We start from the raw sequence: 26,397 nt of genomic DNA on the forward strand, positions 1-26,397 counted from the left end.
TTGTCGCTTACCATCAAGCGCACGACTTGTTCGTCCCGTCGCTTAGTTTTTATCAAAAAAATTACAAAAGTTAATTTCCCAAATTAATCCTCTGGGGAATCGAACCCGGGGTATCCACATTCGACACTCACAATATAAACCGTTGGGCCGCCGAGGTCGTCAATATATCTCTCCCTGTCATCAGTATTTTGGAGTACCATTATTCTGGAAACATGTTTCAAGTTGCCTTAATGTCGGGTAAGTTCCTATGCGTGCTACATAATCAGTTGATGAGGTAACAGCGTTATAATGCGGTCACCTGAATAATGACTTTATTTCCCCCCACGTCCCTCCACCTGACGTCTCGCCCTTTCGACAAATTAGGTTCTTTCGTGGAAATAAAATTACTCAATTTGTTCACGATTACCGTGTAACCTGCGAGTTAACCTTTTTCTGTGCTGTATGAAATTTAGATGTAATACTTTTTGCTGAACGAATACCGCTATTATTATTTAAATGGGGCGGTATTTTCAGTTAAAAACTTTTACTTACTTTAAGCCGCAACTACACTACATCAATAGCCCTGTTGACAGGATTTTCAGGGGAGGATTTATCATAATCCGTGCATGTCCGTCGCCACCATCGTTTTGGGTTCACTATACTATGTAATCCGGTTCTTACAATCCTCTTGACAATGACCTTTTATTTTTATTGAATGCCATAATGTTTTTACTACCCTGATATTCATAATTTTTTGCTAAAATCTTCCACTAGTTTGTTATTATTATTATTATTGGTATAAAGATCGAACAAATACAAAGAAAAATTCCTTCAATCCGGACTGGACTCTCACCAGCGACTGTTGCCACAACGTTGATCGAAGATTAAGCCGAATGCAGCCGAAGCAGATTTTACGGATTTCTCTGTGCCAGTCAGTCAGCTGATTCGAGTCCAGTCCGGATCGAAGGAATTTTTCTAGATATTTATTCGATCTTTGTATCAATAATAATAATAACAAACTAGTGGAAGATTTTCGCAAAATAATATGAATATCACGGTAGTTAAAACATCATGGTATTCAATAAAAAGAAAATTTCATTGTCAAGATGATTGTAAGAACATATATAGTATAGTGAGCCCAAGAGGATGGTGGCGACCGACATGCACGAATCTTTATATCAATAATATCACGAACCTCTTTTATATAATTTTTAAATATAAAACATTATCCTGCCATACTGTGTTTGATGGTCAAAATTATGGCAGTGAATTTGGTGAGCGCGGTAGTTCTGCAATATGCAGGACTGTAATGATAGTCTACATTTATTCCATTGGCAGTATCTAGTTGTAATAAAACTTCTAGGACTACCACGGGAATACTCAATGTAGGTTTAAGGGTGTGATGTATATATATTTTTGTAATATTCTTAGTGTTTAAAATAAATAAAAAAAAAAAAAAAAAAAATATATAGCCATATTATATTATTGTGAACTGTATTTAAAAAGAAATCTTTACGAAGCAGTTTGAAAGCTTCAAAAACTCTCTCAAAGGGAGAAGAGAGGAAATATGGTGCATAAGGGAGTCACTACATCGACAAGGTATCGCATTAAGCCGGGCAGGAAAATTTTTATGTCTGTGTAATAGAGCGAAAAAGTAATTATGCAGAGCAGAAGCGAAACGCGCAACGTCTTTTTCGCCATTATTGCATTTTTTTTATAATATCAAGTGACGGGACGAACAAGTCGTGCGCCTGATGGTAAGCTACACGCCTGTCCATAACAGCTGCAATGCCACTCAGAGCTTTAAATCGTAAAGATCTGAGGGGCACTGCCTCTGTGCCCGTCACTCTGAGACATAAGTTGACAAGTCCTATGTGCCTGTAATTTCACCAGCAACCTTACCCTTCAAAACCGGAACACAGTAATGCTGACAATAGATCTAGGTAAGGTGTCGATAGAAATAGGTAAGGTGGCAGTACTTCCCTGGACGAACTTTTTCACAAGGAACTCTACTGCTACTAAATGGATGGACATAATGTTTTTTCTAACCGGCTCAAGCCGTTTCCGCGGCAAATGTGGTTAATCCCTACGCATTACGCATTGCCATACTCTGTGTACATGACTTCTCTTTTTGAATTTATAGATATATAATAAACAATAATGATATAATAAACAAGCTGAAGTGCCAGATGGAGTGACTATTTGCGAAGGGCTGCTGGCAGTTGATGGATGCAACGAGCTGAGGACCGGGCAAAATGGCATATGTCCAGCTGTGGACTACGATAGGCTGTTGATGAGGATGATGATGATGAATATAAATAATGTGCTAGAAAACCACACAAACGACCGAGACTCAAACAAGGGAATTCAGAATTCACTCCGAAACACTATCTAGAACATCATATAGGTAAATATTGATATCATTTGAATAATAGAAGAGAAAACAACATACTCGTAATAGTCTTTGTCATTGTATTTATTCAACAACCAATCAAATGAAGACATTCATACAGAAATCCAGTAATTTCATAGCTAACACAGCTTTCAAACATTCGTAACGACCATTGTTAGACATTAGCGGCAATTTCGAACAACATTAATCCAATAACGACAGTTTTACGACGTATTATTTCGTTATAGTATTTATAGGGTTGGCAAAACAGTTCTTGAAATGTAAAAGTCACGTATATGATTCTACTATACCACGTTGCGATGATACCAAATATGCTAATCAGTGTTGCCAGGGTCATTTGTAAAAATTACGTTCCGTTACATGAAAAGTTACGTTCTTGCCGTAAAAGTCGCATTTTAATATTTTTTTATCAAAAAGTCTAAGTATTAACTATTTACATATGCCTATATTCTAAATAAAAAGTAGGCACGCTGAAGAAAATTGAAAAAAAAAAAAAAAACTATTTAGTGTAATGACGTTAACAGTCTTAACGTTCTCAAAGCTTACGAAAATTGCCTTAAAAACAAAAGTTACTTAAATATTGCGCGAGAGGGTAAAAGTTTCGAAAAATGTAAGAAATGTAATCATCTGGCAACACTGCTGCTAACAGCTCAACGTGTCTGGAGTGTCGCCATTATTTGTCGTAAAATTTGACTGAGAAAGTCCTCTTCTTTTTATCGTATCGATATATACCATGCTTGCCATTATGGTGAAAGAATTTTGCCAATCGGCGTAAGGTACTTGGCGATCATCGCCAGGGAGCACCAGACGTACAGAAAAGGAGTGGTACGTCGTGTGGGGAGGCTCCTTTCATGTACTGAGGAAGTTGCAAGTTAACACACAGGTGTCATGTCCTGGGTTATTATTATTGTTATTTACTTGCAGCTTTATCGAGCTTTCAATATCGCTGAGTTAATTATGCCAAATCAGCTTCTTTTTTCTTTTTCTTTTTTTCTTCTTCAAGACTCATAGCCCCGTACTAGGGAGACCGTGGTGCCGTGGACCCACACATAGGCAGTTGAAGTATCAAATTTTTAAAAGCCCAATACAAAGATTCGCAATAAGCACATACAGAAAATCGTAAAATCTGCTGCCTTGATCCATAGTTCAATTGGCAGAGCGGTAGCCAGGTTGAGGCAACAGTCGCTGGTTCGAGTTCAGTCAGGTCGAAGGAAATATTTCATTGTGTGTTGTTAACTGACTTCAAAAAAGGGTGGTAAACTAGGGGATGAATGACTTTTGAGGTCGGTTGTTTTTGTACTCTGTACTGAGGTTAGGTTATATTGTAGGAAAGAGGGTACCTCAGTATCGATTCCATTTAAATTTGAAGAAGATATTCCATCTCTAAAGATGGCAAACTAGGGGATGAATCCAGTTTCGCGCAGTTTCCGGTAACCAATTTCAATAAAACTTGGCAAATAGATGTAATTCTTCGAACTTTTGAGGTCGATTTTTTTTAATAAAAACGTTATAATTATTTGATCTTTGTATAATAGTTTAAAAAAATATATTACATTTATAGGTTTACTTGTTTAACGAACTATATTAGTATATAAGTTATGACTTCATATTTGATCTAACGCTTCCTGTTACAGTTCAAAACTGACAACCCTAACGTATAAAGAAATAGATCAGTTTCTATGTTTTGTGGTTAGATCGTACGATTTAGATACGGTCAAGCAGCCAAATTGGATTGCTTCATTCATAGTTTATTCTATACTTGATCATCACTCTGATCGATGTAGGTAACGTGCGTAATGATAATGGTAAAGAAATTACGTTATTTGATTTTGATTTTAGAGTTGATAATAATCAATACTGAAAACTGATGGTAGAAGTATAGATAGTTATTTATTTATGCATTGAGTTCTTAGGTTTTCGTGATTGTTACATGTCTGTAAAGGGCGCGAAACATTGGTTTGTTTGAAAAAACTCATAGACACGAATTAAATCCGGAAAAATAGTTTCATTTCCTATTTATTTGTTTTTGTTTTGAGCAATGTATTTCAATACAGTGAAATAAAGCTTTAACATTGTAACTCCGTATTCGGTAAAATTATGTTTATTTAGGATACCAAACGACGGGATGAACAAGTCGTGCACCTGATGGTAAGTGACTCGCCCACCCATAACATTTGCAGAGCTTTCACTCGCAAAGAACTGAGGGGCACTGCCATTGCGCCTGTCACCCTGAGACAAGTTGACAAGTCCCATGTGCCCGCAATTTCACCGGAACACATAATAAAAAAAAAAAAAAAAAGAAATTATTTTATTTCAGACAACAAGTTCCAAAATTTGATAGTAATAATAATAAGAAGAAAAGTTTGTATATATTAGTGTTAAAAGATATATATATTTTATTACTTGACCTTTGTCAAATAACTTTCCTCATGAATCATTGCTACATGGGAGAGGTAATCCTACCAGCTACAGTTTGTAGGATGCTGTTGGGGCTGTCTTGCACTCAGCTTATCAGGGATGCTGTCGTTTTTCGGAGGATGACAGCAAAACCATCCGTCGCATACTCTGCAAACATCTCCGATGCACTGCAGAAACGAGGCAGTCCCAACATCATCCTAAAAATATTATTATACTGTACCCGTTGGGTCTCCAGCGGCCGTTTGGTGTAGTCAACCCATAGGCTCCCGTTATATTAATAATAATGATCACATTATTGCTTGGCTGCAGAAATAGGTAAGGTTAACTGCTACAAAAGTAAAATGTAATTAAACTCTACTGAAGTAATAAAAATTTTCTCAAACACGCTCGGAACTGTTTGCATTACTTTCAAAAAAAGAACGGAAAGTGTAATTTATGGACTATGCGACTTCTTCCCGGCCAAGGCCTGCAAAGTAAGTATGAAAAACCTTTACTGTCCTCTTCTCTAAACTTTTAAATCTACCTTCTAATAATGAACTATGTAAACGGGTAAAAGAAAATCTCATACAGCCAACTGCCTAGTGTTCATAACTGCGAGAATTAAAATTACCTACCTGTATCGCTTACTTATAAAAAAAAGAAAATGGCCGTAACACTTAAACTGAAGTGTTTTGGTATTCTTTTCGTCTTTTTTGTATTTTGATCGCGAAAATGGGTGCTAGTGAGAAGAGCAATAAAGAAAATACAATAATAAGATATACATACAAACACATCATCAGAAGTTTAGCAGACTACTACTATTAATGTGCCTGGAAAAACAATAACACTTTCTTTTATAAATTGTATAAATTTTAATGTTAATTAATATTTTTGTACTTTTTCTATTATACATCTTCCTCTCTTTAGTATTTTATTATTTCCTCGCATTGTTTGAGAAAAATTCTGTACATGACTCGGCGGGGACGGGGATTGCTTGACTCGTATTAACACAAGGCCACGTTGGCGCTCGTCCTTGTAACTTATAGTTGTCCACCAACCCCTTACTTCCCGGCGTCTGCAATAATGTACCTACTAAAAGAGGAAAGAAATATGGAAATGTAACAACTTAAAAACATATACAATACATCAAACAGGACTTTATTCAACAATATTACATTTAGGTAACCCAACTGCTTAACAAGTATGATCATTAAACATTCGCAGAATAACTATAGGCGCAACAAAACCGTTTAAACAGTTTCATGTATTTTTTTCGCGCACATTCTATATAACTGACACCTTTCGTAGCAAGTTTACATTGAACAATTTTAAAATGTATATGCTAACACTGGAATTTGCTTCACCTGCATATCACAGGATCCTGACAAAATAACTACCGCCCCCTCTCGTGCGTTAACGATTGCCTACAAATGATACTTAATATGTTTAAAGTGACATAAAAAAAATAAATAAATAATAGAATCAATGAATTCCAGTGGCCGCACATATTCTGTGCAATTAAACAATTTTTCACAGCGCTGTCAGCTGTCTGACAGTAAAAGTATGAAAAATGATCTAGCCGGTAAAAAAATCGTAAAGTAGCTACAGAATGCGTTACAGTGAACTGAAAAGTAATTTTAATATAACATGAAGAGGGTATGGCTAATGATGTATGACTAGAAAAATAATAGCCAGGATCAGTCGTACCTATGATAGTTAATGACTGTTTTTGCTGGTAGCAATTTCTTTTTTGCATTTTAGAACTATTTCTATGCGCAGTCCTGTACAGGTTTCTTATAGAAATCCTTTATTCCTATGCTTTAAAAAACATTTATAGAATGTTGAAGACTGGACGTAGATGGCCCAGGACAATATTCATAAGGTATTCGTTGAACAGTAGAGTTTTTTCGCTGACAAAGCCAAAGTCAAGTAATCTTTATTTCATAGGTAAGCAAATTACACTTGATATCGTCATATTGATTAAAGCCTACAGCTCATTCGTAAGGCAAGTTCCCCTGAGAAGAATGAACAAGAAACTTTAAGAGTTGAAAGTTGTAAATAAACATTTGTACATATTTATCATTTGCTTTATATTTATTTCATTCATCGGTCGAGACTACCTGGAAGAGCTGTACAGGTCAAGTCATGTTGGCTCTGACATCGCATCCTTTGTTTAATAAAGTCTCATCTTCAAATTGATAACTTTTCGATAACATTTCAAGAGAAATGTTTTAAGATTCTACGAATGAAATTAGTCCAAAAGTTTTTTATGCTTAAATTGGAGACTCATACAATTAACGAACTATAAACTAACACGATGCCACTTGGTGTCATAAAAATCTGTACTCCTCTAAAGGGTAAAAGTATCTTCACTTTTACCTTTCACTATAATTTATTTGGTGACACCGAAGACCACAGACGCAGCCAGTGTGCTAGACTCGTTAATCGCGCCGGTTACCACAGCTCGTAATCGACACTAATGCGGTTTTAATATAAGATCGTTTCGAGGCAATTTGGTAGTAGCAGCGAAAAAAACCCATTTGCCCACTCACCGTGTGTGGCTTAATGTTAAACTAATTATTGTCAAGCGCCTTTTTGGGAAGGGTTAAAAAAAGGTTAAGTAAGCCAGTTTTGTTGGTGTGTTTTCTTAACGTCCTCGATTATGTAGGAATAATTTTAATGAAAAACAGACTGAAAAAAGGTTATTGAAATATACAAGATGTTGTTTAACGTGATCAAGAAACTTGTTTCAATCTGACTCCATCAAGCACAATGATTGCAGCAACAACTTCAAGTAATGAATTTAACCATATTTGTTAATTGAATATCATTGTATTTTACTACCACGATTTTCAGGATTGGTTATCATATCACTCACTAGTTTGTTTTTATTATTAATACGAAAATCAAACACAAAAAAAAACGTTGGATTCAATCGACAAGCATGCCAAGAGACTTATAGGTGACTCGCATTTAATAGAGGCGAAGCTACAGAGCCTTGAACACCGTCGAAAAGTTGCCTGCTTGTCGGCAAGCAGCTGGGGAGTGGAATTCCATGCCTGCGGACTTGTTCCCCGAACGCCATAACCTGAACTTTTTTTTTATAATACCAAGTGAGATTTGTGTACGGACGTACACACTTGCATAAATTCGCGATGCACTCGCGTTGCATAGCTCTGACCGTGTCACGCGCTTCTCATTGTTATGCGAATGTGTGCGTCCGCAAAAGCGCGCGGCGTATGAATGGTGTTACCATACTTGTCTTATTATATATAGTATATATATGTACACTATGTTTGTATTCCAGATTTCCTATATTCACATCACACCAGGAATGAGCTATTATACCAGTACCGAATAACTGATCAAACCATCTTTGCTAGCTAATCAAGGACTTTTTTTTATGTAAAGAAGGAAGCAATCTTGGAGACGAGCCACTTAATGGGAGGTAGTCATCGTCGCCCATGGATAGTTGCCACATCAGATCAGCTGCCTATGCGTTGCCAGTCTTTGGGAGCCCTGTAAGCAAGCTTTAGAAGAACTCCATGTATTAGCGCAAAGGAAATACTACGGATGAAGGTCATTATACATCTTGCAGGTTCGAGGAAGGAACGAACGAGATGTCCGCGTGGTCTTACAATACCAGGCATTTAAAATTTGAGGATGGACTCTATTCCTTTGGCAGGAGGTGCGACTGTGGAAATGAGACTGTGGCACCAGTTTTTTTTATGTAACGAAGGAGGCAAACGAACAGACGATCCACTTGATGGGAGGTAGTCATCGTCGCCCATGGACAGTTGCAACATCAGATGAGTGCCTATGCGTTGCCAGCCTTTGATAGCCCTGTAAACATGCTTTTTGAAGAACCCCACGTCATTGCGCAAAGACAATACTTCAGAAGGAAGATCATGCCACATCTTGCAGGTTCGAGGAAGGAACGAACGAGATGCCCGCGTGGTCTTACAATGCCAGGCATCTAAGTGTGGGGATGGACTCTGCTCCTTTGGCGGGACTTGCGATGGTGGAAACGAGACGATGGTACCAGTTCGCAAAGTTCCTCAGAACCCTCCCCATTATATTGAAGGTAGAATAGATACAGAGAGCCAATATCTCTTCGTAAGCTAAGGGGCTCCCTACATGTACATAACGTTTCATAGCAGTAGAACTCCTTGTGAAAGCGACGTTCGAGTGCGGGAAGTACTCCCTGCCACTTTACCTATTTCTGCCACCAATCAGAAACGTACGTAATATTCCATTTCGGTTTAAAAGGTAAGGACACTGTTAAGATTAGAGGCACATGGGATTTGTCAAAATGTCTCAAGGCGACAAACGTAGTGACACTGCAACTGCTATGGACAGGCGTGTCGCTTAGCACCATACACACGACCTCTGCGTCCCGTCACTTAGTGTCATAAAAAATAAACGTAAGCAAGATTACTAATGGACACCATAGCATTTTGATCGACTCGTAATTTTTAGGTAATCGTCCGTCACACAACAGGGTGCATAACGATCAAAGGGTGAATCCAAAATTCGAGCGTGTCATGTGTTTAATATTGTTCATAAATTGATTTTTATTATAGCCCTACGGGCAGAAGGGTGGACACATTTTGACAGCATTTGGTATTAGAAAGATGGCATTTAATTGGCAGTTTCATATTATAATGTGCAACTAAAAATATATATTATCTATAACGTGCAATAGTACACTTGCATGCCATGTAGATGGACTCTCTCTTTATCTTATGATAATTAAACGTAAATATACTCATGAAAATAGGGAAATGCTAATAATTTTTATTAAAAAAAGCAACCGACTTCAAACTTTGCTTATATCATACACATTGAAACTAAAAACTTAACAATCAGTTACGTATAGTATATGTATAGTATGGGACTAATACTGAGGCACCTTCTTTCCAACATAAAAATAATCATCAGAATCGATTCACAAATGCCGCCGGAGTAATTGCGTAATATATACACAAAAAAATACAGCCGAATTGAGAACCTCCTCCTGTTCTTTGAAGTTGGTTAAAAAAGGTTAATTGGATGATGATAAGCAATAATGTGTCAACCAACATGATCATAGCTTTGCGTAAACGGCACCTAAAGGCTATTTCGTTGTTTTTGATAGTTTGTAAAATTTACTTGTAAAATGAAAACTTTTGCTGTTGTCACCTTAGGAATTATGAATTGTTGTGATTTATTACTATAATTTCCCAACAACGACAAGCACATCAGCAAAAGTTTTCATTTCTTAGGTAAATTTTAGAATGAACCATCAAAAACAACGAAAATAATCTTTAAGTGCCGTTTTCGCAAAACTATGTTCATGGTGCTTGACACTTTATTGCTTATCAGCATCCAATTATGATAAAGCTTACACGTACCTACCAGTGGCTACATACAGTAGAACGACTAATGGAAACCTAAAAACGATTGATTTCATTCTTTTTTCAAATCAAATGTAAATCTGTGACGTAAATTGCACACGTTCAGAATACTGTCATTCTTAATTTTTTTTATTTTGTTTTTTATTTATTTTTAAAAAACACTTAAACTATCATGACAGGTTTAACCTAATGCGATAGTAAAGCAACAAATTATGATTACTAAAGTCTTACAGCTACCATTACAGATTAATATATATAATTAATATATAAAATTAGTTTAACGACTTCACATTTTTAATAAATACAAAGATATTTGCTTTTATTTGATATGGAATATAATCATGTTATGTACTATATACTTAGGTATTAAGCAAATACTTTGCAAAATTAAGGTTTTTAGAGGGTGTTAAAAAAGAAAGTTTATAGGAAGAGAGGTGGACTTACTGACGATTTTTTGTTAGTAATACCAAGTGACAGGACGAACAAGTCGTGTGCCTGGTGGAAAGCGACACGCGCGTCCATAACAGTTGCAGTGTCACTTAGAGCTTTTAATTGCAAATATCTTAGGGGCACTGCCATCAGTTACCCAGATACATATATTGACAAGTCCCATGTGCCTGTAAATATTTCACCAGCACTCTTATCCTTCCAAACCGGAATGCAATAATGCTGACATTACTGCTTGGCGGCACAAATAGATAAGGTGGCAGTACTTCCCTGGAAGAACTCTTTCACAAGGACCTCTACTGCTATTAAAAACGATTGCTTGCTAACAAATATGTCTATAACGAATTTGTTATTTTAGGACATAAATTATTAATTAATCATTATTTAATCAGAGTTGTGGAAACCCAGTAGCAGAGTAACTTCTCAATATGTACGTAAATTAAAATATCGTAATAAAAGGCTAACAGTCAAAGAAAACATCGTAATGAAACTGCCTGTCGAAAAAGGTTCATAATCCTTTAGAAAATTAATAAAAGCCCCCAACCCTCATTAGGGTATAGCCTAGCCTTGGCGAAATTAAAGAAAAAGTTCGGTCCACTAAATTTTTATCGCAAGATTTTGTAGTGGTAGAAACAAAGAAAATGTAATGAAAGGTGGTAACAAAAAACAATGGTATAAAACAAGGTACAATACTATAAAACACTCTCTAACTTAAATCACATACGGATATGCTTGTGGGTGAATATAATAGCAGCTTTACATGAAGGAAGGACACGTCTTTTCTCTTCGACAATTTTGATGACAGTGACGACGGTATGAAGCAAAGTAAGAAAAAAAATTACAGAACGATTTAAAATTTCAAAAGTAAGTGGCCAGCAACCAGAGAAAAGGGCGATAAAAAGTTGAGATGACTATGAAAGAGGTCGTATCGTCACAAGGCCATCTAGTCGGACTATGGCCTAAAACTTATTTTTAGAGGAGAATTATGTATTTGACAATGATTATTAATTAAACAACCACAGATGAACGTTGTATTTTCATTTCAAATAAAATTAAAATGACGATATAAGTAATTTGTTTCTTCGTAACATGCACACAACATGTTTTAAGCCTATCAAGCACAATAATTATAGTAACCATTTTGAGTAATGAATTTAATCATGCTGTGATTGATTCCATCAAGTATCTTGATAGGCTAACTTGATTACAGTCAATGTTTTTCAGTGTATACACTTTGATTGTGTAGCCTGCGGTTTATAGTGTGATGATATTGATTTGACGTACTAAAAATAAATAAAATAAAATTGTGTGTGAACGCCGAACTCTCTGCGCATTTACTACCGGCATGTTCTAATATTCCAAGTCGAGAGTGTATAAGCAATGTCTACTATCTATACAGAAATCCAGTAACAATTGTTTACTTTGTGTTGATTAAAGTCTCTAGCAGCACTCAAAGTCAAAATCAAAGGATCAATTATTCCATAGGTAAAATAAATGTACACTTGAAAATATCACATTTAAGCTACTGCTCGTTCACTACGCTGACTTCCCTGAGAAGAACGAGCAGGAAACTCTAGGGACTGCTTTTTTCAAATAAACTTAAATGCTATGGAATAAATACACTTTGAATCAAATTTGTGTGGCATCCAGAGCCATGTCGTCTTTCCATTCATCTTTATCTAACACATATTCTTCAATTTTGTAATGTAGTTTTTAAACTTAGGAAATGATAATCTTAATATATGGTCCGGAATCTTATTGTACATACACAGTTTCCCATAAAAGAGTCGTTCACCTTGGTTAATTTTTATTTAAAGTGTAGAGTTTCTTTTTTTATTAAATTCAATACAAAAGTACTTCTACGCGGACAGCTTCAATGTAATGCGTTGGCCAAAACAAAAAAGAAGTTTTCTCTTTTAAAGCCTTTTATTGCCTATAATAATTTTAAAAATAATATTTTAGCAGTTTAAGTTTTTTAAGAATACTGGTTATTAAAGCTTACTGATTATTAAAAATATGCTTATTTAAACTTTATAGTGTTGATTTATGAAATCGCAGCTTTGATATAATTTTTCATGAGAGGTTTAAAGATTCTCCGAACGAAATTTGCCGATAACGGGTTTATGTTTAAATAGGCGAGGTTATAAAATTTATTTGTATTATTTTATTTAACCGACTTTAAAAAGAAGGAGGTTCTCAATTCGACTGTATTTTTTTTGTGTATGGATATGTTACGCGATTACTGAATTTATGAACCGATTTTGATGATTTTTTGTTGGACGGAGGGTATCCCAGTGTTGGTCCAGTTTAAATTTAAAGTAAATATTCCACCTCTAAGGGTGGCAACCTAGGGGATGAACCCAGTTTCGTCGTCGTCGTCGCATATATATGTAACTCCACGAACTTTTGAGGTCGGTTCTTTATAAAAAAAAAGTTATAATTATTACTTTCATAAGATAAAAAGCTCTTTTGACGTATGACTCCATGTGGTTTCATTTTACAAAGGGTACGAAATATACAAAAAATATACCTGTTGTCTTTGGAATAATGTCACAAGTACTCATGTTTACAGTTATACAAAGCCCTCATCTAAATACTGAATGAACAAAGAATACAATTGCTTATTTATTACTTACTTATGTTGAATGGCCAACATTATTAACACCTTTAACGTGTAAGACTCATTACCGATGTTCATTCTTGACACTAATTCCTTTAAAAAAAAATGTATTCCTAGAAACAGTACAGCCAAGATAGTGATCAAAGCAAAGTGACAATAATGACAATAAATGTGTTGTCTGAGTGAGAGCGTTGTGCCAAATCGCATTTTAATTAGTGAGATAAGGCACGTCATTAGCTAGCAAATTACCCACAAAGCTGTTTGTTTTATTTTATTTTTCCTTATCTGTTAATGTTACATCTTGTCCATCAAATTGCCGGAACAGTGTGCAGTGTCTGTATCAGCGAGTACGGTGAATTGGTGGCGTGTCTCCGATTTTGACTGTTGATTATTATCTATTCTACTAACGGGTGAGACATTTAAACATGTATTAAACTATATTTCAAATAATTATCTATGCAGTATGTATAAATAACGGTACTCTTAAAATTTTACTGACACTGTAGTTCCTACTGGTCTTTACTGGTCCCATGGTCCCTGCTATCTCTATATATTAATAAGTTAGTTTAACATCACCTGTCAGTACAAATATAACTCTACGTCGATAATACCCGAGTTCCCACCTCTAAGCCGTCCATGATACGGTTTACAATGCCTCCGCTTGACTCTGTTGTTGAAACTAAGTAAGTATGATCAAAGCTATGTTTTGCTTCCATTTTATGAAAGCAAATGTAGGTAATATTATTTACAATCGCTGAACATAGGTTAATTTCACTGAAACTTCTGCCTCCTTGCCTTCTAAGTGACGGTTGGAGGTCATTAAAAGGTTTCTATATAACTCGATGGCTTACTAGAATTTCAGCCAATCTTTAAAACACCTTATATATCAGGAAGGCCGTTTAAAAATCTAAACAGTATTTGGTACGCAAAGCCAAATAATCACAAACCGGCACAATGTTGTTATTATCATGATTATTTTAATCAATGGAAATCCCTGTGTCTTATTATTAATAAAATTTAATACAATCTGAGCACAACTGTGGTATAATGGTCGATGAACTATTTTGGTTTGAGCCACTATTTTTTAAAAGCAAACAATAACCTACATTGTGCTGAAGCAGTGTTAAATAAATACCAACAAAAACCAATACGTAATCGTTAAGCCCGGCTTTAAGCCGCTGAAACTGAGTCCCTACCCTATAAGTGGTGGTTTGAAGCCATTAAAATTGTTAGTTGTATTATGTACAACCTTCATTCTATGGAAGCAATGTTGTGACTGCTAAATAAATGGATTGTATTTACCTACGAAGATATGTATAATCGACGATAACAACAAAGCAAAGCTTGCGTTTACGTCGCAGAAACTGAGCACCTACCGTGTAAGTGGTGGTTTGAAGCCATCAGACGTGTTAGTTTACTTTTATGTAGGTATACTGTTTATTATGTTTTTGTAGCCTCGTAATTGTTCACATCCCTTTGACGTATTTGTAATTAGGAAAAATACAACTTCAAACAGATTGCGCGCCGGAAAACTATTGTGAACTATCGTTATCATTGTATAGGAAAAAATACTGCATGTAGCTCGTACATCTGGAGTTTTGAAATTACTAACAACTTCAAGTCAATATTGGGTACTTTTGGAAAAAAATACATTCCAATAATCTTCTTCCTGTCTTTTTCCCGTTTTATTTGAGGTCGGGCCTCGGCACCAGGGCGTTCTGTCTATATATTAGATATTCAGGGCTTTTGGTCTTTCTCATTTTGGTCCACCGTGTATCTGTGGCCTTCCCTCTCCAAGGTGTTTTGTGAGGATGTTTAATACTACCTTTTCGGAGCAACTTTCTTCTCTTCTGATTATGCGGCCGTACCTGCGGAGTCAGTTTTCCTTCCACTGTAAATGATCCTCTGACGTACTCATTGCGTACTTTGTCTGATTGCGTTACGCCACTCACCCAGTGCAAAATTTTCATTTCCGCTGCTGTGTGATTTCAGTAATAAATGTTGTTTATAGTAATAGCGGCCACGTACGTACCTAAAACATGTACCGGCACTTTTCTGCTTGTTGAGATCGTTCGCATAGCAACTGGTTTCATTTTTATTGACCCTGTTTTGTCTCCGCGTGGTTTCCTTGCGGCGAAGATGTACCTCATTCTTGCATTTGGGGGCTGATCCCATCTCGCGGCATGCAACCCTCAACAATATTACATTAGTAACAGTAAACGTACCTGCCGAGATGCCATGACCTATATTCCATGGAGTATGCAGCAGTGGTATTGGATGCCTCTTGTGTCGATACAAAGGCTCAGTTCCACTTCGCAAACACCACTGATAGGCCCGGCTCAGGACTTGCAGAAAATAGTAAGGCAAAAGTATCAGGATATTTACTCTGATTATTTATTTGCACCCTTCTCAGTTTAAATCCTGGATCCCATCCTTTGTTTAAAATGATATTAAAAAAATATGGGGAAATTCGCACCATTGGTGTAATAAGGCCACATCTGCAAAATATCAACTTTTCAGGAGTGAGATTTAATTATTCTATAAACCATATTAGTCATTAACCTTTTATGCTTATTATATATATATATATATATATATATGTATATTATGCTTAAATAGGAGAGTCATAAAATTTCACATTAAACATGATTTGTTTCGTGTAGTTCGTAGTATTTTAATGACTTTCACATGATAAAAGCACTTTTGACGCATGACCAAATATGGCTTTATTTACCAAGGGCATGAATTAAGGACCGTATTAGCAAGCAAAAAAGTTTCGTGGCACTTTTCTTCTTTACACAGTTGACAATTGGAATGCATTGCATTTCGCGCATGCATTCCTTCCCTCTTATAGAGGGAGAGGGAGAACGGCGAAGGTATTAAAATCCTTCTGGATCTTAGGAACGTATATTGGCGATTTGTATGACAACTAAATATCAAAAACATAACGTCAAAAAGAATACAAATTTAAACAGAATAAAAACTATAAAATGCATCAAAAAGTGTGTGCTCACGCACATGGATATGGGGTCCTTCAAAAGAGGCGTGAAGTGGCATCTTGTAGGCATGCAGGGAGGAGGTTATGTCGCAAAAGGAGGCTGCGGAGCGGGTGCGCGAGGACGCGGCGTACGCGCACCCGCTTTGGCTCAGGCGTACGGGGAGAAGGCGAAGGCAGTTCGTTGCCCGCCTGATCCCCTAGTGAGGCCAGCGGGCTCTGGACAGGGACTCCGGACCCTGCATTGCACGGCCTCACTCGTCTGGGGGGTGGGTCGGAGGACAACTGGCCTGCCCCTCCGTTGGCGCGGGAGCCCTGGCGCAAGCTAGGGCGGCCGGGCGGCGTCGTGGTGAATGTGCACCGACCCTACGGCGCCGACTCAACCGGCGGGAGGTAAGCAAGGCCCTCCAGTCTGGAGGGGAGTCCCCACATAACCTCTGAGTCTCCCAGGGCTCAGGGGTATCTATAAAGATTTCCCCCCGAAAAAAAGGGAGGGAGGTTGTATCAAGACCGCACTAGGTTCCTTCACGTTTGGATTCCACTTTCCATTTAACATCAGGTGGAGTAGAGTCATCTGCCAGACACGTGTAAAATAAAGGCCCGACTGGGAGACCTTACTTAGACAATTGTCACACATACTTTTAGTAGTTGCAGAGCTCCTTGTGAAAGATTTCGTCCAGGGTAGTACTGCCAGCTTACCTATTTCTGCCACCAAGTACTAATGTCAGCATTACTGTGTTCCGGTTTTTGAAGGTTAAGGCTGCTGGTGAAATTACAGGCACATGGAACTTGTCGACTTATGTATCAGGGTGACGGGCGCAGTGGTAGTGCCCCACAGATATTTGCAATTTAAAGCTCTGAGTGGCACTGTAACTGTTATGGACAGGCGTGTAGCTTACCATCAGGCGCACGACTTGTTCGTCCCGTCACTTGATGTTATTAAAAAAAACTTTCAGAAATGGATAACTCTGGTAGCATTCTCATCTATTTAAGACTTGTCCTAGTGTTTAAGTTTTTAATATACATAAAATATGTGAATTTTTGTATTTTCATAAAAATCTGTTAAAAATTTGTATCTTCATAAAAAAAACTGTTTACTATTTCGTAGCAGAACAATAAGGACGCGATGAACAAATGATCATATTATAAATACGTATGAATATCGCATCAATTAGGTTAAGTAGACTGACATTTATTATTGAACAGCTGATTGTACATATTTCGAGTTTTCAAAAGAGTTTTCTGTAGTAAAAATAAAAAAAAGCCTTCCTATCTTCAGGTTTCTTTTTGCTTCCAGCCGGCGGTCCGATGGCTTGTTCTTGTTAACTAATGGCGTTTATCATATTTTTATTATAGTACAAAAGTTTTAACAAAGTAGAATAAACAAAATAAGGGTTAGGACCATTCAATCTCCACTTGCAAACAAAACTGGCTTTGCTAATAGTACTAAATATCCCCCCAAAAGGATGTCAACAATAAATAAAGGAAAGTGAAAGGAGTTCGTCCAGGGAAGTATTTTGTATTTTTATAATATCAAGCGACGGGACGAACAAGTTGTGCGCCTGATGGTAAGCTACAGGCCTGTCCATAACAGTTGCAGTGCCACTCAGAGCTTTAAATCGCAAAGATTTGAGGCGCACTGCCACTGCGCCCGTCACCCTGAGATATAAGTTGACAAGTCCCATGTGCCTGTAATTTCTCGTGCTGGTGAAATCTGTTTCTGTTGCCAAGCATTAATGTTAGCATAACTGCGTTTTACTTTTGCAGGGTAAGGGTACTGGTGAAATTACAGGCACATGGAACTTGCCAACTTATGCCTCAGGGTGACAGATGCAGCGGTTCAAAGCGCTGCGTGTCACTACAATTGCTATCGACAAGCGTGTCGCTTATCACCAGTCGCAGGACTAGTTCGTCCAGTGAGTGGCTATAGCCTTATAATAATAAAATTAAGCTCTTTGATAATAACATCTTCTAAACGAGTCTATCAACTTCGTCCACATCTTTATTTTGCGTCATGTATTTGTGGTCAAACGTGAAATTTTAAAAATGAGCATTAAGATAAGGAGTTATTATTCAGCAAAGTTATTGAACTGTTCACAAGATATTTTTTTATAGTGGTTACTTTACACTGGTGGGCAGAGGGTCTACAACATTTTTACTCACAAAATCGTAACAAATTCTTGGAATGTTAAAAGTCCCTTATCTGGTGGTAGAACCACAGGAGCCGACCTCCCGAACGCCAGTGTCCAGACGGCATTATTTTTACGGCACTACACAAAACGCAGTCTTGTTTAGTTTTAGGGTTCCGTTAATTGGGGTAGCACATAATTAATTTGCTTCAGCGTTTTTGTGCAATAGCACGGATTGTAGATATGATTATGCGTATTTGAATAGATTTATGCAAAATAAGCCGTGGTAGTCTAATGGTTTTAACCTAGCACCACTCAAGCAGAGGGTTGTGTCTTGTCTTGTGGGGTTCGAGTCCGGGTTTGCACTAGTAAGTTTTTCGTAATTTATGCGCGAAATTTTATTTGATATTTACCATGAGCTTTTCAGTGAAGGAAAACATTGTGAGGAACCTATACACAAAATACAAAAGGTTAGTTGGAAGAAATCTCATTATGAGATAATCTCGCCTTTGCACATTAAGAATTTGAATTGTTCTTTAAAATTTGTAATTTACTGTATGGTACAATACATACATACCTGTAAAGCAATGTCATGATGTGTTTCGATCCGAATTGTGGGAGTAGACCTGTGCCCAGAAGTGGGATATATATAGGCTAACTATTATTATTATTATTATTATATATATATATATATATATATATAAATAGATGATATAAGATTGGTATTCAATAAGTTTTGTTAGTTTGAACCAATACCTTTAAATTGTTTCACTTAATAATATCTGACTTACATAAGTTAAGTAATGTTGTTTATACTTGAAAAATTTCAATATTGCAATTGGAATGAAAATTTAAAGTACGGAACCACAAAGTTTAGATACAAACTGGTATTTTTTGTTTTTCTTTACAAACATCGTGTCCGCGCGTGCGCTCTAATGGGTCCCCGTGATAACTCTCACTTTTGACTCCTTTTATTTCGATCGCACCCTATAGGTGGAGTCCACACTTACAACGTAATATAAACCTTAATTGAACCCTCCAGAGAGAGTAAATTTACATGTACAGCAATCTACTTTAAATTCCTAAAACATAAGTCATTTGTATACTTATCTGCACTTTATTTAGAAGCAAGATTTGTTCGTAGTAGATTTTATGCGCGTACGCATGCTCCGAATGCTTTGGATTTTTTTGTTTTGTAAATTATTTAGTGACAACCGATGACTATTTTAACTGGTTTTATAGCATTGCGTAATTCGTTTGTTTTGTGAAAGTGTCATGGAAGAGCTACCTTATGCAACGCGACATTACAATTTTTTTATGAAAAAAAAAAAACGACCTCGAAAGTTCGTGGAATTACATATACTTGCCAAGTTTTATTGAAAACGTCCCATTTAAATTGGAAGAAAATATTCCACATCTAAGGGTGGCAAACTAGAGGATGAATCCTGTTTCGCGCACTTTTCGGTGACCGATTTCAATAAAACTAGGCAAATAGAAGTAATGCCACGAACGTTTTTTTTTTATTAAAATGATTATTATATCAAGTGACGGGACGAACAAATCATGCGCCCGGTGGTGAGCTACACGCTTATTCACAGCAGTTGCAATGCCACTTAGAGCTTTATATCACAAAATCTGAAGGGCACTGCCACTGCGCCCGATACTTATTACTGCGCCTGTAATTTCACCAGCACCTTACCGTTCAAAACCGAAACGCAGTAACGTTCATATAACTGCTTGGCGGCAGAAACAGGCGGTGGTATTTCTCTGGACGAACGTCTTCAGAAGAAGCTTTACAGCTAATCTGACGTCGAAAAAAATAAATTTATTTTTATTTTTTATAATATCAAGTGACGGGACGAACGAGTCGTGCGCCTCATGGTAAGCTACACGCCTGTTCTTAACCGTTGCAGTGCCACTCAGAGCTTTAAATCACAAAGATCTGAGGTGATCACCATGTGACATAAGTTGACAAGTCCCATGTGCCTGTAAGTTCACCAGCATTCTTACCCTTCTAAACCGAAACGCAATAATGCTTACGTTACTGCTTGGTGGCAGAAATAAGTAAAGTGGCAGTACTTCCCTGGACAAACTCTTCCACAAGGAGCTCAAATGCTAAATTGATAATCAAAAAAAATTGTATGCGTAAGAAGATTGTTCACCATAAAATATCGCTTATCCTGCTCGTCGCTGTATGCTTAGTTCAAAACTGAATTCTTCTAGGTTGTACTCCCTGGACGAATTCTTTTACAAGGCGCTTTCCTGCAACTACAATTAATAAACAAATCTCACAAGTTCGTCATTACGTCAAATGTCCAAGCATTTTCTCCCTTCTGTCCTGTATTGTATTCAAAAGATTTCTTTAACCCTTTCAAGAGCAAGAACATTAATTTATAGCTCCGATTTCATAGACACCCTACACTTGCGTCGACACCTGCAGTTTAAATTATGAAAAAGCCTATTAAGAATTACAATCATCTGCATCGTTTGAATACATAAGAAGTTATTTTGCAGTTTTCTCGACTTAAAAACCGTATATTGTAAATTATCTAATACCTAAGTAGCACGCCATAGTATAATTATGAAATCTAGCTATATAGATTTCTACATTATTAGTTTTCAAATTAAAAACTATCAAGTTACGTACCAGGAAATTACTTAGTACATACTTTAAAGTAGAAATTACATCCTATTATAACATAGCAAAACATCTAGGCTGTTAAAACGCAAACTATACTCTTTTACATGATATCGATTTCAGTTTAGTAAGCAATTACTATTTAAAAGAAACTTTTTGTTATAATGTTTAATTTTCACCTTTTCTAGAACCAGTTTACATAGCTCTTTGTTACTCATTGCTTTATTATAAACTCAAAGATATTGTTAGACAAACGAGGTGTCTAATAATGATTGCTACATTTACGTACTTCCTTTAATATAGGAATATTATAAAAACGCATCATGGAAGACGGACATTTCCAATAATGAATTATAATTATAACACGTTCACTTCAAAAGCGCCTAGGCTTCATTTAAGACAAGGAGGATGAAAAAAATTGCCAAAGGTACTAGCGTGACGATTTGTCGAACACGCAATGTTACAGTGAAATTATTAGTGGTAATTATGATAAAATGCCTATTTACGCATAAGTACGTTGGTAATGCAATGCACGATGAGAATAAAGAACTAGTTGCAAGGGTTAGTTGAAACGGAATTGAAACCTTTTCGTTATTGTGATGTATTTAAGTTTTATAATAAAAAGCCGACAGGTTCTCTCTGTACGGTTCGCATTTAATAACACCTATCTCCCTACTTTCTTAATCTTAAGTAATTTGCCAAGAAAAAATTTGCCTAAACCTACATGCAAATCATGGAATAGAGCATGACTTCTCATACGATGTTACGTAATTAATGTTAGGTACTTTGTACAATAAAAATTGTACTGTCATGCTTTTGTTTATCGGAAATTTTATGGTTTAAAAATTATATGGTTTAAAAAACAGTACTCTAAACTACTTAATAGAATTGTATTTATGGTAAAATGTTTTTCTAAAACGTATTTATGTTTCATGTTAAAGCATTTGCTTTAACAAGGAATACAAAATACTGTTTAAATTAACCAGTACAATAAAAAAACATCATCTGCATACCTATTTAATAACGTTATCTAGCTCGTTTTTAATCAGTAGACTTATATTGCGGAGCTCTATTACGTTTAAATATTGGAAAAAAACGAGGATGTTTTCCTAATAACACCTGCTCTCTGCAAGGGAACAAATTGCAAACATTAATTAGGTAGTAATAATGAAGGGTACTGTTCACGTTTTATAGGAATTTGACCCTTATCTATTTTATATAGAGGAAGTTGGAATTTTAATACGGGGAAAGAAAAATACACATGATATCCTGATAGCACGTTTACATGTAAGTAACGTATCGACTGTCTTACGTTCCACTACTGAACACGAGACAAAAGAAGAGGAAGTAAGTGTCATGTGCTTATCAAGGTGGACATAAATGTCTTTGGAGAGCTTCCAATAACCTTCTCCAATCATCGTGATGATTATAAACTTATTAAAGACAAATAAAGTACAAAATATGTATATGTATGCCAGTGTAACGGATCCGCGCATTCACCTTAAAGGAAAGCCGCGCTCAATAGTGAAATATAATACCTATACAGGGTGTAACAAAAATGGCCGACTGAAATTCGCAAAAAAATGTTTAATTAGCCATTCAGAATTTGCGAGGATATAATTGTAATACGTTCGAGTTACCTTAACAGCAGTGTCACATCTGTTTGAACGACAGGATTTTTTCACACTTTTAAAATCTGCTTGAGGTATGAATTAATCAATAGAACAAAATATATTTATAATGTCAGACGTAACCGCATTGTAAACTTTGTTATAAGTCTACTATAAGTAGGTAAGTACAATAGGCCTATCGTTCATGTGCGGTAACGTCCAATTTACTCCCGGAAGCGTCTAGTTAGGGGTGCGTGACGTCACGGGGCTGGCACCGAGAGGGTTGATTCGAAGTATCGGCTGCATTAATAGCCTGAAGCGATTGTATACATTCGATACAACGCTTGGATTTATTTGAAGAAAATATATAATGACTAAATTTATAGAATTACACCCAATATTAATTTTATAATAGTGTTTTGCAGTAGTCAATATAAATATCCTATATTAGAATGAAAATAATAAATAAAGGAACATTAAGTTTCATAATATCCTTGTATAAAATATAATTAATACAAAACATTTAATTACTAATTCATTGATGACTAAATGAATGAATAACTACCACATTAATCCAAACCTTTCAGACATAGGTATTGGTTTAAATATAATATTTATTATTCATAAAACGTTCATTGACTTAAAAGGTAAGGGCACTATTTAATGTGGAATGTCATAGTTATGTTTTGTGGCATATCGTAACGTCATTGTTTTCTACTAAAGCACTAATGCAATATGATGTAGGTATACTAATTTTGTACTTATGTAGTTTTTATTTTAATTCAGTGTGTGCGTTTGCTTTTTAAATTTCGAATAGAAAATTAATTTTGCTGAATTATGTAAACATTTTATAAGGGTTAATTTTTTCTCGCAAATGAAATACCTTTGAGATATCTCTGCTACATACCAACTAGCCACCTTGGATTCAATTGACAAGCGTGTCAAGAGGCTTATAGGTGACTCGGAATTAGTAGAGGCGAAGATGCAGAGCCTTGAACACCACCGTAAAGTTGCCTGCTTATCGATATTCTACAGGATATATCACGGCGAGTGTGCGATAGGGTTACTCGATTTAATTCCGCCTTCCCCTTTTTATCACCGGGGGACTAGACGTAGGCTTGGATTCCACCCCGATGTTGTGGATATTCCAAAGATTCGGAAGAAGCGTTAAGCTTCCACATTTATACGAATGGCTATGGAGTGGAATTCCCTTCCTGCAGACTTGATCCCTGAACTTTATAGCTTGGGTCTTTTTAAGGCGAGAGCCAACAGACATTATTTAGGTTTGCGTGCTCCATCGTCGACCTCATCGTCAGTTTCCATCAGGTGAGATGGAGGTCAAATGCGCACTTACATTACTATATATATAAAAAAAAACCACATGGTAACGTTTGTAAATATCCAAAAAGTTTTGTTTAGAAAACGGCATTGTGACATTGCATATAAGTCCGATTTTTCAACAAAGTTGGCGATAGTGTAATAATTGCATTAAAATAATGTAGTAGCAGTACAGCTCCTTGTGAAAGAGTTCGTCCAGGGCAGTACTGCCGCTTTACCTATTACGCAGTAATGTGAGCATTATTGCATTCCGGTTTATAAGGGTAAGGGTGCTGGTGAAATTACAGGTGCATGGGACTTGTCAACTTATGTCTCAGCATGACGGGCGCAGTGGCAGTGTCCCTTAGATCTTTGCGAATACAGTTCGGAGTGGCACTGCAATGTTATGGACAGGCGCGTCGTCTACCACCAAAAAAAAGTGAAATTAAATACTTTTGTGATTTAATTCATTTTAGGTAGGTAAAATAGTTAATAACAAATAACAAGTACACGAGTGTTACATAGAACATACTAATTAGCAAAGCGGCGTAAAGACGTTATAATTGCGGTAACATTGTAAGTTTTATAGGCGAGCTGTGACTACGCCGTTAACGTGCTGTAATGTGCAGTAAATTCATGCAACGTTGTGATATCACCTTTTATTGCCGCTTGGGATAATTAATGTTACTCTATGGCTTTCCTTATTCCTTATTGCTTGAGGAAATGTAGTACTTATTAAGTCTATGGCATTTATATACTACAAACCATTCTGGTCTGCAACCGAGAAATATTTGCATGACCTACATTTATTTCTCTAGTGAGTTTGGGTGTAACTTGTGGTTGTCTATTTGTGTGGCCATGGCACCCGTGATACAGGGTTTCCCTAGTGCGGGCTATGAGTTTATATATTCCCTAGTGAGTTACGATTATTATTATTAATTTGCACAATTGATGCCTCTTGTTTGTGCAATTATGATTAATTGCACAAACAAGAGGCATAGCACAATTAAAAAACAATGTTCCTTCTTAACATCGGCTAATAATTTTATTAGCAGTAGAACACCTTGTGAAAGTATTCGTCCAGGGAAGTTCTGCATACCTATTTCTTACTACCTTACCTATTTCTGCCGCAATGCAGTAATATCAACATTACTGTGTTCCGGTTTTGAAGTGTAAGGGTGCTAGTGAAATTACAGGCACATAAGACTTGTCAACTTAAGTCTCAGGGTGACGGGCGCAGTGGCAGTGCCCCTCGAATCTTTGCAATCTAAAGCTCTGAGTGGCACTGCAACTGTTATGGACAGACGTATAGCTTATCATCAGGCGCATGACTTCGTCGCCCCGTCACATTATATTATAAAAATAAAAATAGTATTTTATTTGTCTTTATAAATGTTACCAGTATTCAATTTAATAAGTTCAGTTTTTTTTGTTTCCCTAACATAAGTAAACTCTTTAAATAAGTACAACTCACTTGTTTGTGGTTAATTAACTGTGGTTTAATTGTTAAGTTATACTAATTCTCCCCAATTGTTCCAACCTTTATAATTAACTATACAAATTAATTAATAAAAAACTTACCATCATGATTCACCTTCGCGATGCCGTCGGTAGTTGGTTCTCGTTCGTCCTCTCCACCCATTAAGTTCCTGATGCTAAACGAGCTGGTCTTTTTCACCGGGGCCACCTCCCCGGTTGTTCCCGTAGCGTCACACGCTCCCTCCGCTCCGTTCACTAAATCCCTGCACTCCCCATTCATGGGAATAACTTGTTCTGGTACTGTCCCTTCCAATTCCACGCGACGTGTCGTCAAGTCCATCTTTATTATTCGCAACACTTTCCAAATTCAAACTACGACAGCTTTTGTTTTCGAATGACATTGTAGTCACGCCCCAAAATTGTTGTTATTGAAACTCATTTCAGAACTTAATGACTGGCCTTTAATAAAATGTAAGTAGCCGTTTGCTATTGTAAGAATTTACGCGCATTCGCATTTCAATTACGATCTTACTTTAATTTGTTATGGTTTATTGTCGTTTGTTCCGTTGCTCTAAAGTTTTCTGATAAGCACTAAATTATTGTCCCGCACTAAATCGTTGCACTTCAGTCCGACACCATTCATCACTTGTGCTTAATTAGTTGCTAAGCGGGTTGTAGATGTGCTCAAATCGCGCTGTGCGAAAAGCCGGCGGCTGGCGAATATTTGCAACGGTCGGGCGACGCGCGGCGACTCCGCGTTAGTGAAGGCGACTGGTCCTCTTCCCTCCTCGGCGGTCGCATTCGCGCGGCCCTCCCATACGCCTCTGAGGCGGGGCGTTGCCTCCATCGCCCTCCCCGCCCCTACCACGTGACTCTAATCGACATTGCGTCTTTTTAATCGACAATTACTTCAATTGCGCGACTTTTTAACACGATCGATTCGTCCTAATGAGTTGTAATTGCGTTTATTGATACGA

General features: G+C 36.8%; 1 protein-coding gene across 1 annotated transcript in view; it reads right to left on the minus strand.

Moving 5' to 3' along the window:
- LOC113232257 (homeobox protein aristaless-like) overlaps positions 1-26,186 on the minus strand; it is a 102,415-nt gene extending 76,229 nt beyond the window's left edge. Inside the window, exon 1 of the mRNA XM_026466925.1 lies at positions 25,523-26,186. Coding sequence (XP_026322710.1) covers positions 25,523-25,760 — 238 coding nt within the window. The 5' untranslated portion in view covers positions 25,761-26,186. The remainder of the gene's footprint in view (positions 1-25,522) is intronic.
- Between the last annotated feature and the right edge of the window lie 211 nt (positions 26,187-26,397).

This window comes from Hyposmocoma kahamanoa, unplaced genomic scaffold (genome assembly GCF_003589595.1).
Source record: "Hyposmocoma kahamanoa isolate Upper Pololo Valley unplaced genomic scaffold, ASM358959v1 102, whole genome shotgun sequence".
Classification (NCBI taxonomy): domain Eukaryota; kingdom Metazoa; phylum Arthropoda; class Insecta; order Lepidoptera; family Cosmopterigidae; genus Hyposmocoma; species Hyposmocoma kahamanoa.